At 52.2% G+C, this 12,401-nt stretch overlaps 1 protein-coding gene across 1 annotated transcript in view; it reads right to left on the bottom strand.

Annotated features, from left to right (window-relative positions):
- The window catches only part of LOC140596761 (small G protein signaling modulator 1-like), a 28,009-nt gene that overhangs the window by 3,986 nt on the left and 11,622 nt on the right, over positions 1–12,401 (bottom strand). The window contains exons 3-4 of the mRNA XM_072745250.1: positions 2,708–2,783; positions 2,066–2,125 (exon numbers count right to left, since the gene is read on the bottom strand). Of these exons, the coding sequence (XP_072601351.1) occupies positions 2,066–2,125; positions 2,708–2,783 (136 nt within the window). The remainder of the gene's footprint in view (positions 1–2,065; positions 2,126–2,707; positions 2,784–12,401) is intronic.

The raw sequence follows: 12,401 nt of genomic DNA, 5'->3' as shown, positions 1-12,401 counted from the left end.
TGTGCATCTTAAAAGGTTGCTGTTAGAATGAGGTGGAAAAAATGCATGGAAAGCACTTCACACAGAGCCCAGTACACAGTAAGTGCTTTAGGAACATTAGCTATTGCTCCTGCCAGGGAGAGAGGAGGGACCAGACCACAGGACTGTTGAGCTTTGTCTGGGCTCAAGATAAAAGTGACATAAACGTCACTACTGTGATTCTAGTAACAGCTAGCGTTACAGATCTCATTCTCCCTCTGCCACAGCCAAGGAAGAAAGGACAACCATCCCCATTTTTCAGATGTGAAAACTGAGGCTCTAAGAAGCAAACCGAATTGCCCAGGGCCACCTGGAAAAAAGTGACCAAGTTGGGATTCAAAACTGGGCCTGAGGGGGATCCCTGGGTGGCTCAGTGGTTTCGCGCCTGCCTTTGGCCCAGGGCACGATCCTGGAGTCCTGGGGTCAAGTCCCGCATCGGGCTCCCGGCATAGAGCCTGCTTCTCCCTCTGCCTGTGTCTCTGCCTCTCTCTCTCTCTCTATGTCTATCATAAACAAATAAAAATAAATCTTTAAAAAAAAAAAAACCAGACCTGAGCCCATGGTGTGCTCACAACACCTGTGTCTCCATGAAGGATTTGAAGAGAGGCTTCACTCATCATTTCCCGTGTCTATGTCTGCCCTGGGTGGTAGTCTGGGCTCTACCTCTAACTTGCTGTGTGACCTCAAGCAAATCACTTTCCATTTCTGGGACTTAGTGTTCCCTGCTGGGAGACAGTCCCTGTGGAGGCCACTCTGATGACCCCAATCTTATTTCTGGTACTTTCAGCAGGCCTCTATTAGTGTTTTCCTACCTTCTATCTCACACAGTGAGACCAGTGTGTAGTTTTAGCTTACTCAATCCTGGTGGAAAAAGCCCACGAAGTGAGTGTGCTAGTCGCCGTCACTCCAAAGAAGGAGAACGCCAACAGTCCAAGGGTTAAGAGCCCGGCCAAGGTCATGTTGTGTGCAAGGACAAATACTGAGAAGTTCTGGTTTAATTTCTTGTCTTGGGTTGTTGTTGTTGTTGTTAGCAATTACTTGGCTTTTATTTTTTTAATTAATTTTTTAAAATAGGCTCCACATCCACCATGGAGCTTGAGCTCATAACCCTGAGATCAAGAGTTGTGGGCTCTACCAACTGTGCCAGCCAGGTGCCCCAGTAATTGCTTGGCTTTGAATGAATGTCCACTTATTGCCTAATTTGCTTATGGGCTTAAAATAGTCTGGATAAGCATCTATTAAACACCTTCATTTTTGCTTACACACACAACACTTTTCATCCATTTATACTTCAAGAAGTTAAGTAACTATCCAGGTATTGGCAGCTTGGTTGACTCTTTCTGACAATGAATCCTAAGGAACGGTGGATCAGAGACCCCTCAGGGAGACCCTGTAGGCCTTACTCAGTGCCATCACATTTCTTCCCTCATCCCAAACTGTGGCTGGAGTTAGAGGATTATTGTGATTTTTATCACTTTCTATTCCTCTAAGTCTTTAATGGGTAGGTATCGTAGCACATTTTGAAATGGGCATGCCGATTATTTTCTTTGCAAATAAAGATGTCCGGGAGAAAAAAATATAGGTAAATACATTCCCATATTTACATTTGTGTGTATGTGTCCTTTCATATACATACACGTTCATGTAATTATGTGCATACAGACTCCTCTATATATACATAAATATGCAAGTATATAAATATACATATATATGTAGCTTAAACAGATCTCACTTCAAAAAACATAAAATTTTGCCAAGGTCACCCAACACACAAGTGGCAGAGAAGGGATGTGAACCCAGGTCGGCCTGGCTGCAAAGGGCCCAAACTGACGTCAGCAGGCTCCCAGGTCATGACGTGTGTTCCCACAGGTGGTACGCCCAGCCATCTGGATGAAGCCGAGGGCCCAGTCAGGTCTCCTCGCTCGGGCCTCTCTATGAGACCAAGGCCACGAGAGGGGGATTACAGCACGTCCTTCACCCCAACACATGCCAGTCATGAAATAATAAAGGTTTTTAGGGAGAAAGAAACTCCCCCACTTATACGTACACACTGATACGTAGAAACAGAATCCTGACTCCGGGGACACGCAAAACCTGCGTCTGTAGCCTGTAACCGAGGTGGAAGTATAGTAACAACCTGGCAGCATGGTTATTTCTGGAGCCTTGCAAGCAAAGCTGATTCAAGGAGAGACGTCTGAGTCATGCTCTGAGCCCTGGGCCTGCCTCCGGTGCTGAGCCAGCTGGACATGATCCCTCAGGATGGTGTGATGGTTCCTCACTCCCTGAATTTTTAAAGCCCATCCATCCCCTCCCATTATTTAGCAACAGCCATAGGCAGGGCGGGGGAAGGGGCACGGAGCCATTCCTCAGATGGAGCCATTCCTCAGATGCGAGACCCACATCACTAGGGGTGTGGGTTGGTGGCTGTGAACTGAGAGGGGAAAGCAGGCCCTCCGGCATCAACAGTGATTAACCCTTCGTAGGTTGCACGGGGGCCATTCTTAATGTCTTCTGGAGACATTGTTGTATTTCCAAATTCCCTAATGGGGCCCCTTGGAAATCTGAAAATAACGTTGGAGTTACAAAGCAAAAAAGCAGTTAAGAACCCTTGCTTGCACAAAGATGCCACTCCCCCAGGTCAGCCCACAGAGAAAGAAGCCACTTTCAAGGCCACAGGCCACGGGCTCACCACAGAAGGAGATGATGCGGCTGCTGTCCTCGTGGACAAACTTCCGTGTGACGGCCTCCTCCATGATCTGCTTCACCTGGAAGGCAGAGGCAGCTGGACGGGAGACCCAAATGCAACCCGGGTGTGGTCACCCCAAAGGGCTGTGTCGCTCCTCCTGGGCTTCTCAGGCCGTCCACAGTGTTTTGATAACTGCTTTCCTTTCATACCCTCCTCACCCCGTCTTCTGTTAAGTCTGAGGCCTGTGGCCTAGAAGAGCTCCACACTTCACATTCTCCTGAAGCATTTTTTCGGGTGCTTGCTCTGCACTTTTCAGATGTCACACGAAATGTCATCTCCCTCCTTGACCCCATTATCTGAGACAGCCCTCCCCGTGACTCCATCCATTCCTCGTTACAGTTCCTTCAGGGTACTTACACTATTCCTGTCCTGTTTCTTTGCGTACCGTCTCCCTCCTCTGGGATATAAATGCTCTGAGGGCAGGGCCTCATCTGCCTCAGAGCCTGCAAACTGTGGCCTCCCTGATGTTAGGGGCTGAACTGTATCCCTGCCCCCCACTCATACGCTGAAACCTTAACCCCGAGTACCTTAGGATGTCATCTATTTGTCGACAAGGTCTTCAAGAGCTAATTATGTTAAAATGAGGTCATTAGGGTGGGCGCTCACCTGGTACCACTGGTGTCCTTATAAAAGGAAGTCTGAGCACAGAGCACTACAGAGGGAAGAGTCCGCCATCCTGGGAGAAGAGGGCCATGTACGAGAACACCCAGAACAGAGCTTTCCCTCACAGACGTCGGAAGGAGTCAATTCTGCCAACACCATGATACTGGACTTCCAGCCTCCAGAAGTGTGAGAACGTAAATATCTGGCATTCAGGTCCCCCCGGGTGTGGTAGCTTGTCATGGCAGCCGGGGCAGACAGACACACCCACCGTCAGCATCCTCACCATCACGCTCCACGTCCTCATCCCCCCAGCGGAGCACTTCTCTGCCAGAGGAGGAATGAGTGAACGAGTGAATGAGTTCTAGGCTTACCTGTATTAACTCACTGTACCCTCTCCTCAGCCCTGTGCGGGGTGGGCCTATTTTTATGAGAATGAAGATCAGAGAGCCTAAGCAGCCAGCCCAAGGTCACACAGTGTACAGGAGGCAGGAGCAGAAACCCAGGCTCTTGATGCTACTCTAGAAGCTTCAGCCAATGGCTTGTCTCTGAAAATAATAATGCTGCTCTAGCTTACACACACTTGCACAGCACTGTGGTAAGCACACATGGTATTATGGAGTCACATGCTGAAGCCCTATTCTCCCCCTCCTGGTGTGATGGTATTTGGAGGTGGGGCCTCGGGGGGGGGGGGGGGTAATCAGGGTTACACAAAGTCCTGAAGGCAAGGGCCTCAGGATGGGCCTAGTGTCCTTAAAAGAAGAGGAAGAAATCAGAGCAAAGTGAGACGGTGGTTGCCTGCAAGCCAGGAAGAGAACCCTCACCGGGAGCTGAATCTGCTAGCACCTTGACCTCGGACTTCTCAGCTGGCAAACTGCAAGAAATAAAGGTCTGTTTAGGCCACTCTATCTGTGGTGTTCTGCTACGCCAGTCTGAGCAGAGGCACCCGGCCAGCCCCACATAATCCCCACAGCATGGTTCCCAGGTGGCCCCTACCACCCACTTCATTCACAAGAAAATTATGAAATGCAGAGGTATCGGTTACTACCTAGCCAAGGTCAGAACATCCAAGGTCATCCTGCTGAGGTTTCTACGCTGGGCAATCTGACTCCAAGGGGAGCCTCTGCCCACTCCACTCCACTCCAGAAACAGGGGTCAGATGCACTTACTGGGGTCACCGCCCTCCGTGACACAACAGAGGAAACAACCCCTTCCTCTTACTCTCCCTCTCTCCAGAAGGCCGGGAGGACCCCCTAACCACTGTCTGTGGTTCATAGCAACACTGGTGCTCTTATTTCCCAGCTCAGCTCAAGCCGGGGTGGAGTCTGGGGGCTTCGGCCTCTCTCTGCTACATGATGGCCTGGCCCAGCAAAACTAAGATTCAGAAGTCCGCTGTTGGCAAAAACCATGGGCAGAGTTCTTGGGAGGGGGGGGTTCCTGTGTGCTTGAGGGAGAGCAAAAGGGCTTTCCAGGTTGGGGCACGGAGTCCAGGGAAGGCTACTGGCCCCTCCTTGGCCCCTTGGACAAGAGCTGATCACATGGTAGGTATCACAGTGTGCCCCACAGAACCCTTCAGGACTGGAGGCTGCTTAGGGGGGTGCTGGAGAACCCTTAGAGGGGTTGCCAGTCCCTTAGAGGACAGGGGACTACTTCAGCCACAGGGAGAGCCTGCCCCAAGGTCTCACTGCTTCCCAGGGTGGCCCTCACCCAGAGACTGGAGCAGGCGGGCCCTGAAGATTTGGCATCCTCGCCCCAGCTTGGGACAGCTTTGAAGGGCCACAAAGCTCCCTGGGAACTCGCCGTGGCGCTTCCATGAAAGCCCCGTGGCCCATCTTCTCCTTTGGCCCTCTCCTGCTTGCTTCACTCTGCTCCCCGGGTGTCAATCCCAAAGGCATACCCAAATAAGCCTGCATGCTGACCTCCATCTCCACAATGGCCTCCACTCAGGTACCGCCAAGCCAAAGCATGCACACATGTGAGCAACAGTCAACAGGGAGACGTCGTCGTAAACAGTTCAAATGCTCATGAATGCAGTTCGGCAGGAGGCCCTGGCACTGAGGGCACAGAGCAGCAGGGATGGAGTCAAACAGTCCTGCCCAGGACGACCTTTCACTCCAATGAGCCAAAAGGTAGGACAAGCTAAGACAGGCACAGGGCAAATGTGACATTGCCCAGCAGGGCCAGCAGCACCAGCACCAGGTGGGACCTGGTAGAGACACAAATGCTTGGCCTCCGACCCATGGAATCAGCAACTCCAGGATGTTTATCAAGCTCTCCAAGGAAATCGCATGCAAGCTCAGATGGCAGCAGGAGGTGCGAGAGGATAGAAAACAGGAAGCTGTCCCAAAATCCTTAGGAAGAGATTCAGCAGTCACAGCTCCTGTCTGGGACCTTCCCCACACAGCCAGCCCCTTCTGGCCACCTCTCCTGGGCCCCATGTCAGACCAGGGGAGGTAACAGTTGCGGCTTCCTCACTATTACCACCACAGGGTGCTGCATCCTTGGCGCACCCCACCCTGCCTTGGTCAGTAGTGCCTTTATTAAATTCACCTTACTGTACTCCCTTTGGGGGAATCCTCTGTTTCCTATCGTTACCCAGACTGGACACACGCGCTGTCTCAAGTCCAAACTCTGCAGAGTGGAGAAGGTTGTCCGTTTATCGCTGTGGACTCTGAAACTCAGGAAGGGCAATCCCCAGGGAAGGCTGGCTCCAGGACTCTTGTCCTGGGGATGGATCTGGGGTGGGGTGGGTGGTGGAGGTGCAAATGCAGCACCCGTGGGTAGTGGGTAGTGCTCAGCCTGGGGAGGGGCCCTGACAAGTGAGGTGCCCCCCACTTCTGCTGGCTCCCAGCTGTGGGCTAGAACCCGTCTCCAGAAGTTAGTAACAGGCTGCCAGCCTGAGGCCAGAAGAGGAAATTAAAAAGGCAGCGGGGTGGGGCGGAAGTCTCCCTGGGAAGGACGCTGAGAGCCTCCCAGGAGAGAGCAAGGGCTGCAGGAAGAGGCTGTGACCCACACCCTCGAGGGCGGGCCCCATCCCCAGGGAACTGGCCAGACCTGGGGGGGTGAGGGAGAGGGCCACAGAAGGCCTCTGAAATTCAGTTCAACCACCTTTCCCTTCTCAGGCGCCAGGCATGAGCTTGGACTCGGTCGGCTGTGAAAGCTGACAGATGTGAGGGACCTCGGGGTGGTCTGGGCATGGTGGCAGTGGCAGGTGGCCTCCCGGCCCCTCCCCAGCCTCTGTGATTTCTCTAATCTTCAGCCCTGGGATCATGTGTGATTCAGGCAGCACAGAGGCAGTGGCTGTGGTAGCTGGGACTCGAGGCCCACAGACCTCCATCTGCATCCCGGCTCAACCCCTCGTGTCCAGGGCGACGGTTAAATGGGCTGCTGTTTGCAAAAGGGCAGGCCTGGCTAGGACATAGTAGAAGTTTCATGATGCTAAAGCTTGCTGCCATTTTTTATTTTTTGAGCACTCACTGTGTTCCTGGAACTGTATATAGCGTGACAACCCAAATGAAGTGGATTACTGAATTATTCCCTTTTCCCAGATGGGGAAACTGAGGCAGGGAGCTGTTCGATAACCACCCCAGGTCATGCAGAGGAGGCACGATCAGACCCAGGGCCTTTATTCTAACAAATACTTTGTCTCATAGCAGAAGTTGGAGGCCATTTTGAACAAAATGCTTTTGTTATTGCCCAGCTTAGAGTGAGAGAGTATGTTTACTGAGCACCTACTATGTGCCGGGGTCTCTGTACAGAATACCTTGTTTAATCCTCACAGGAACATCATCATCCCCATTTTAAAGCTGCATAAACTGAGGTTCACAAGAGTTTATGCAATTTGCCCTAAGGTTACAAAACCAGGAAAGGGCATGGTCAGGACCTCTTGAACTTAGGTCTCACAGTCAGCAATGCCTCCAGCCCTGCCCAGAAAGGGGTCAGGCCCTCTAAAATCCCAAAGTGCTGAGAAACCTATGAGAAAGGGATTCCTAGGTCTCGCCCAACATGGAGACCAAAGAAGCACTAACTGCAAGTCAGGAGTCCTGAGTCACCCGGACCGGACTCTGCCACCCATGTCCTGTGGGGGCCTCTTCAGGGCAGGGAGACCTCAAAGGTCACAGTGGTCAGGAAGCTTTCATCCCTGTCTAGCACCCATTCTAAGGAGTCCTCCAACATCTGCTTGCATTCCCCCAGTGATGGGGAGCTCACTTCCTTCAGAACCAGCTTGTTAGCTCTAACGACAGGATGTTAGGAGGCAGTGGAGAGGCTAGGAGCCAGAATGTGGAGTCACTGACCTGACATCGAATCCTTGACCACTCATGATGCTGGACAAGCTTCCTCACTTGTCAAATAGGGTGGATGATCATAGTGTCCCTGCCTCATTGGGTAACGGGAGCCTTGCAAGAGCCCTGTGGAGACAGTGCCTGGCACATGGTAGGGATTCTACAAACAGGAGCCAGTCTTAGAGGATAGGGACTGCCTAGTTCAGGGCCGGCCCACAGTAGATATTCATGAGTGTGAGCTATGGGGCCCTTCAGCTCGATGCACTTACCCCAGCTTCCCATCCAGGGGCTATTTAGGACCTCACTGGCCTCTGGGGCAGTGGCCTGGCCCCACCCCTGCTCGTGGGATCTCAGACCATCAACCCCTGTCAGCCCCACCCTGCAAATTCAGGAACCAGCCCCGCCCTCCCACCCTCCACCTGCAAATATTTCAATAGCACACAGGAGAAGTAATCAATCTCAGGAAGAAGGCAGGCAGGGAAACCGAGGCCAATCCGAAAAGCAGGAAGACGGGACTGGTGGGGGCTCCCCGGCCTGCCGTGCCTTCTCCCCACCCCATTCCTGCCACCTGCCCACTGATACCCAGATAGCCTCACGTGGCCCACCTGGAACCCTGCTAGGTTCCAGATCAACTCACTACTCCCGGCTGCCTCTCCACACAGTGCCGTGCTCACCGCTTTTATGCCTGGATCGGAATAATACAGCCCAGCGTGCAAGGCTCCCATAAGGATTATGGAAAGTATCAGCAGAGGGCCTCTAACGGGACCCAGCATAATACAGCTGGCATCCTATAAAGGGAGGCACCTTAGTAAAGCCAGTAAGAATAGGAGATCAGGAGTCACCAGGCTCAGGTCAAATTCCAATTCTGCCATTGGCTGGATGACCTCAGGCCTCAGTTTCCTTATCTGTGAAATGGAGATGATATACCACCTGTCAGGGCTGCTATGTGCAGATTTCATGAAAAAAGCATGCACAGCGCTCAGAATGGGAGCAGGAGCTCAGAACCACACAGTGTAAAAGCTTCATGCATGTCACTCTCTACCCCCTTCTGCTGCTGTATACTTTTGCTTAGAATTTATCACGGCCTGACTTTCACTATACACCTGCACGCTTATGTGTGTACTGTCCATCTCTAGGACAGCGCTGGGCAAACAGGAGGTGCTCAATCTATGTTGGGTGATCGATCACTCTGATTATATTAGTAACACACGCCAGCAGCTCATGCTCATCAGGTTTGGTTCCAGTGTCTTTAAGGCCCTCTGGCACCTGATCTCATTTGCTCTGTGTTCAAGGCCAGGGTGGGCAAACGTTTTCTGTGAAGGGTCAGAGAGCAAACACTTCAGGTTTTACAGCAGGACCGCCAGATAAAAACACAGGCTGCCCAGTGAAATCTAAACTTAAAATACATACGGAATTTCTTTTAGTGTAAGTATGTACCAGATACTGTGCAGGCTTATACTAAAAGATTCTCTGGTTTTTCTGAAATTCAAATTTCAGCAGGCGATCTGAATTTTTATTTGCTAAATCTGTCAAACCTATTTTCAGGCCACATACCGTCTATGTCCCATCCTCTCTCGTTTTCACACCCCTTTTTAGGATGTAAAAACCATTCTTGGCTTAAGGGCAGTGCACACACAGGCTGGATTTGGCCGCAGGGACCCCTGGCATAAAGCACCCAGCACTGTGCCTGTGGCTCACATTAGGCCAAAATAAAAACCAGCCGAGCTGCCACCTGCTCCTCCAAGTCCTGCTGCCTCGGTGCTGGCTCAGAGCACAGCTCACCCCAGCTGGGGTCCCGGGTGGTTGGCGCCCGGCAGTGCAGCTGGGTGAGTAATGCTGAGCCAGCAGGAGCTAATGAGATGGAGGCCCCCTGCCTCTCCCGGCCGCGAGAAACTCACAGTGGAAAGGCCGGTTCATTTAGGGTGTCTGGACCGCCTTCAGGGTGACTTTTAAAAATAGCTCGCAGCATCTGGGCAAAGTGAGGAGGAGAGGGGAATGAGCAGAGGTCAGCTCTGCCTCCCGGGTGGGCCTCCTGGATGCTGAGGGCGAGATGCACATGCCCTAGCAGGCCAGCATGTCCAGCCCCGCCTCGGACCGCGGGCCCTCAGACCCAGCCGTGGGTGTGCCTTTGCCCACATATGCCTTCTGCCAAGGGTCCCTCCCGACATGCTGCAGCTAGCTAAGTGCAACTCAGGCTTCAGCCCAGGTGTCACCTCCTTCTGGGAGCCTTCCTGGACTCTCCATACCCAAGCAGGGATAAATGTACCTCTTCCATGTTCTGCCAACACCTGCCTTCCCAGCACTTCCCTTCACAAGAACCACAGCTGTCCCTCATTCACTTAATATTTATGGAGCACCTCCTAGGAGTTTGGTATAAGGTGACGAGCAGATAGAATCCCTGTCCTTGTGGACAAGGCAGTCTACAAAGACAGATACTAACCAAGTACAGCAAATGGGTACATGACAACAAAAAAGTAGGCCAGTTCCCTGCAGCAAAAGAATTTAGTTCTTGGAGAATAACAAAGGAACTTGAGCTGATGAGGTAGGTCTAGCGGTCAGGGAGGGCTTCCTGGAGGAGGTGATGCTCAAGATCTAAAGTACAAACAGAACTGAACTCTCTGGTTTCTCCAACTCTAAACCAGAGGAGGAAAATGCTGCCCCTGCAATTGCCCCCGCCCCCCCCAGCCACCCTAGAGCTCAAAGGAAGGAACAGATGGAAGGACAATGTGGCAGGGAAAGGCACGACATGGAAATAGCTGGCGGCTTTTTATTTTTTAATTTCTTATGGGGGAGGGGGCGCACAGGAGGTGAGTTGGGAAGGCCTGGAACAGGGCTGCCAGCTGTGACTGCTTCTACCATGGGGCCCTACCTTCCTTTCCTGCCACATCCTGTCCCCTCCCCGCCCCTTCCCACGCCCAGCTCAGGTCACTTGTGCCATTCCTTCTGTAGGATTCCCACCCCCTGCCTTTGCTTTGTGCTTTGTGCAGTCCCCTGCACCTGATATCCCCACCCACTCCGACCTCCATCTCCAGCTCTAGCAAAACCACTGCATCTTCTGGGACTCACTAAGGTGTCCTCTGCCCTCCTTCCCGAGCCACCCCCACCCCCCACCCCCCAGGCAAAGTTGATGGGACCTCCTCCACTTCCAAGCTCCAATGGTCAGCTATGAGCACTGGGCTCTAGAGTCAAACTTCCAGAATTCAAACCCCAGCTCTTGCACAGAATCTTGGGCAAATCTTTCCCATCAGTAAAATGGGTATCTGTATTTGCCTCACAGGCATAAGATAATACATCAAAAGCATTTAACACAGTGGTAGCCACACAGTAAGTGCTTTATACACTTATTTATGAGGTGTTCGCTGAGCCTGGCACCATGCTTGGGGCATTATTTTATTGAATCCTCAGGGTAATTAGATGAGATGGGTGTGGGTGCACATTTTTACAGATGAGGAAACTGAGTCTTGGTGAGGTCAAATACTTGCCCAAGAGCACATGGCTTTTGAATGGCAGAGTGGGGACTCGAACCCACGACCATCTGCCCTGCACTGAGACTGGCACACAGTAGGTTCATTTATTCATTCAATACGTACTGGAGCATCCCACAAGCTACGTGGGTGCTTCACATCTGAACCCCAAAGATTCATAACAAGCATGCCATGTGGGTGCCATTGCTACTACTCTATTTTCCCAATGAGGCAGCTGAGCTAGGAGGGATGGAGACCATCTGGTCCGTGAAGAGGCTGGGATCTGAATCATCTCCAGCTTCGGAGTCCCAGGTGGCCAACTCCCTGCTCCTGAAGTCCTGGCCCTGCAACACCAGCCAGGTCCACCTCTGCCCTGCCAAACCTTTTCACCACTGACCTCCCCAGGTGTGCCCAGTACCACCCAGCTCCCTCTCCCCTCTGCACATAGGTCTCCAATGGAGAATCATGGTAGCAAGAGGGAAACCTTCAACCTGAAACACGTATTACTGAAACCAAAGAATCTGAAAAGGCTACATGCTGTCCAAATGCAGCTGCAGGACATTCTGGAAAGAGCAACACTATGGAGACGGCAAAAAGATCAGTGGTTGCCAGGGGTTGGGGGGAGAAAGGGATGAAGAGCAGAGCGCAGAGGATTTTTAGGGCAGATAAAGAGATGTATAGGAAATCTCAGTACTTTCTGTTCAGTTTCATTGTGAACCTAAACGTGCTATAAAAAATAAAGTCTATTATCAAAAAAGAAGAAAGTAAAAAAGGAAATATCTTGTCTGTGCTCTGCTGCTACTGTAGGACGTCAGCAGGGATCCCAACGCTCCGGCACATAGGCAAAGGGCCTCCTTCCAGATGGGTTCCTCCCTGCCCTCAGCCCATCGCAGCCTGCACGGGGCTGGGGCCTTCTCAGAGAAGGGGTCTGAAGGTGTCTGGCACACAGCGAGAGCCCAGTAGCTGCTGGTGAACGGATCAAAGCTTCCTCTCCTGGACTCTTGCTCTCTCTCATACATGGTTCCAGAACAGCCCTGCCCCACCCTCCCACCCACACACTTCCACCCTGCCCTCCACATCCACACAGATGGATAATGAAAGCAGAGACACAGGACGGTCCTTCTGCAGCCCCATCTGTGCCTGTGGGAGAGAGCGGGGGGGGGGGGGGCGGGGGGGGGGGGGACATAGGTGATGAAGCCATGGCACCTGGATCTTCAGAGCCCTAGTGCTAGCAAAGTCTTCCCTCTTAGCACCACCCTCCTAACCTGCCCTAAACATGGCTGTGGGCCT

This window comes from Vulpes vulpes, unplaced genomic scaffold (assembly GCF_048418805.1).
Source record: "Vulpes vulpes isolate BD-2025 unplaced genomic scaffold, VulVul3 u000000630, whole genome shotgun sequence".
Classification (NCBI taxonomy): domain Eukaryota; kingdom Metazoa; phylum Chordata; class Mammalia; order Carnivora; family Canidae; genus Vulpes; species Vulpes vulpes.
Note: the sequence above shows the minus strand (reverse complement) of the source record. Positions and strands in the feature narration are given on the sequence as shown.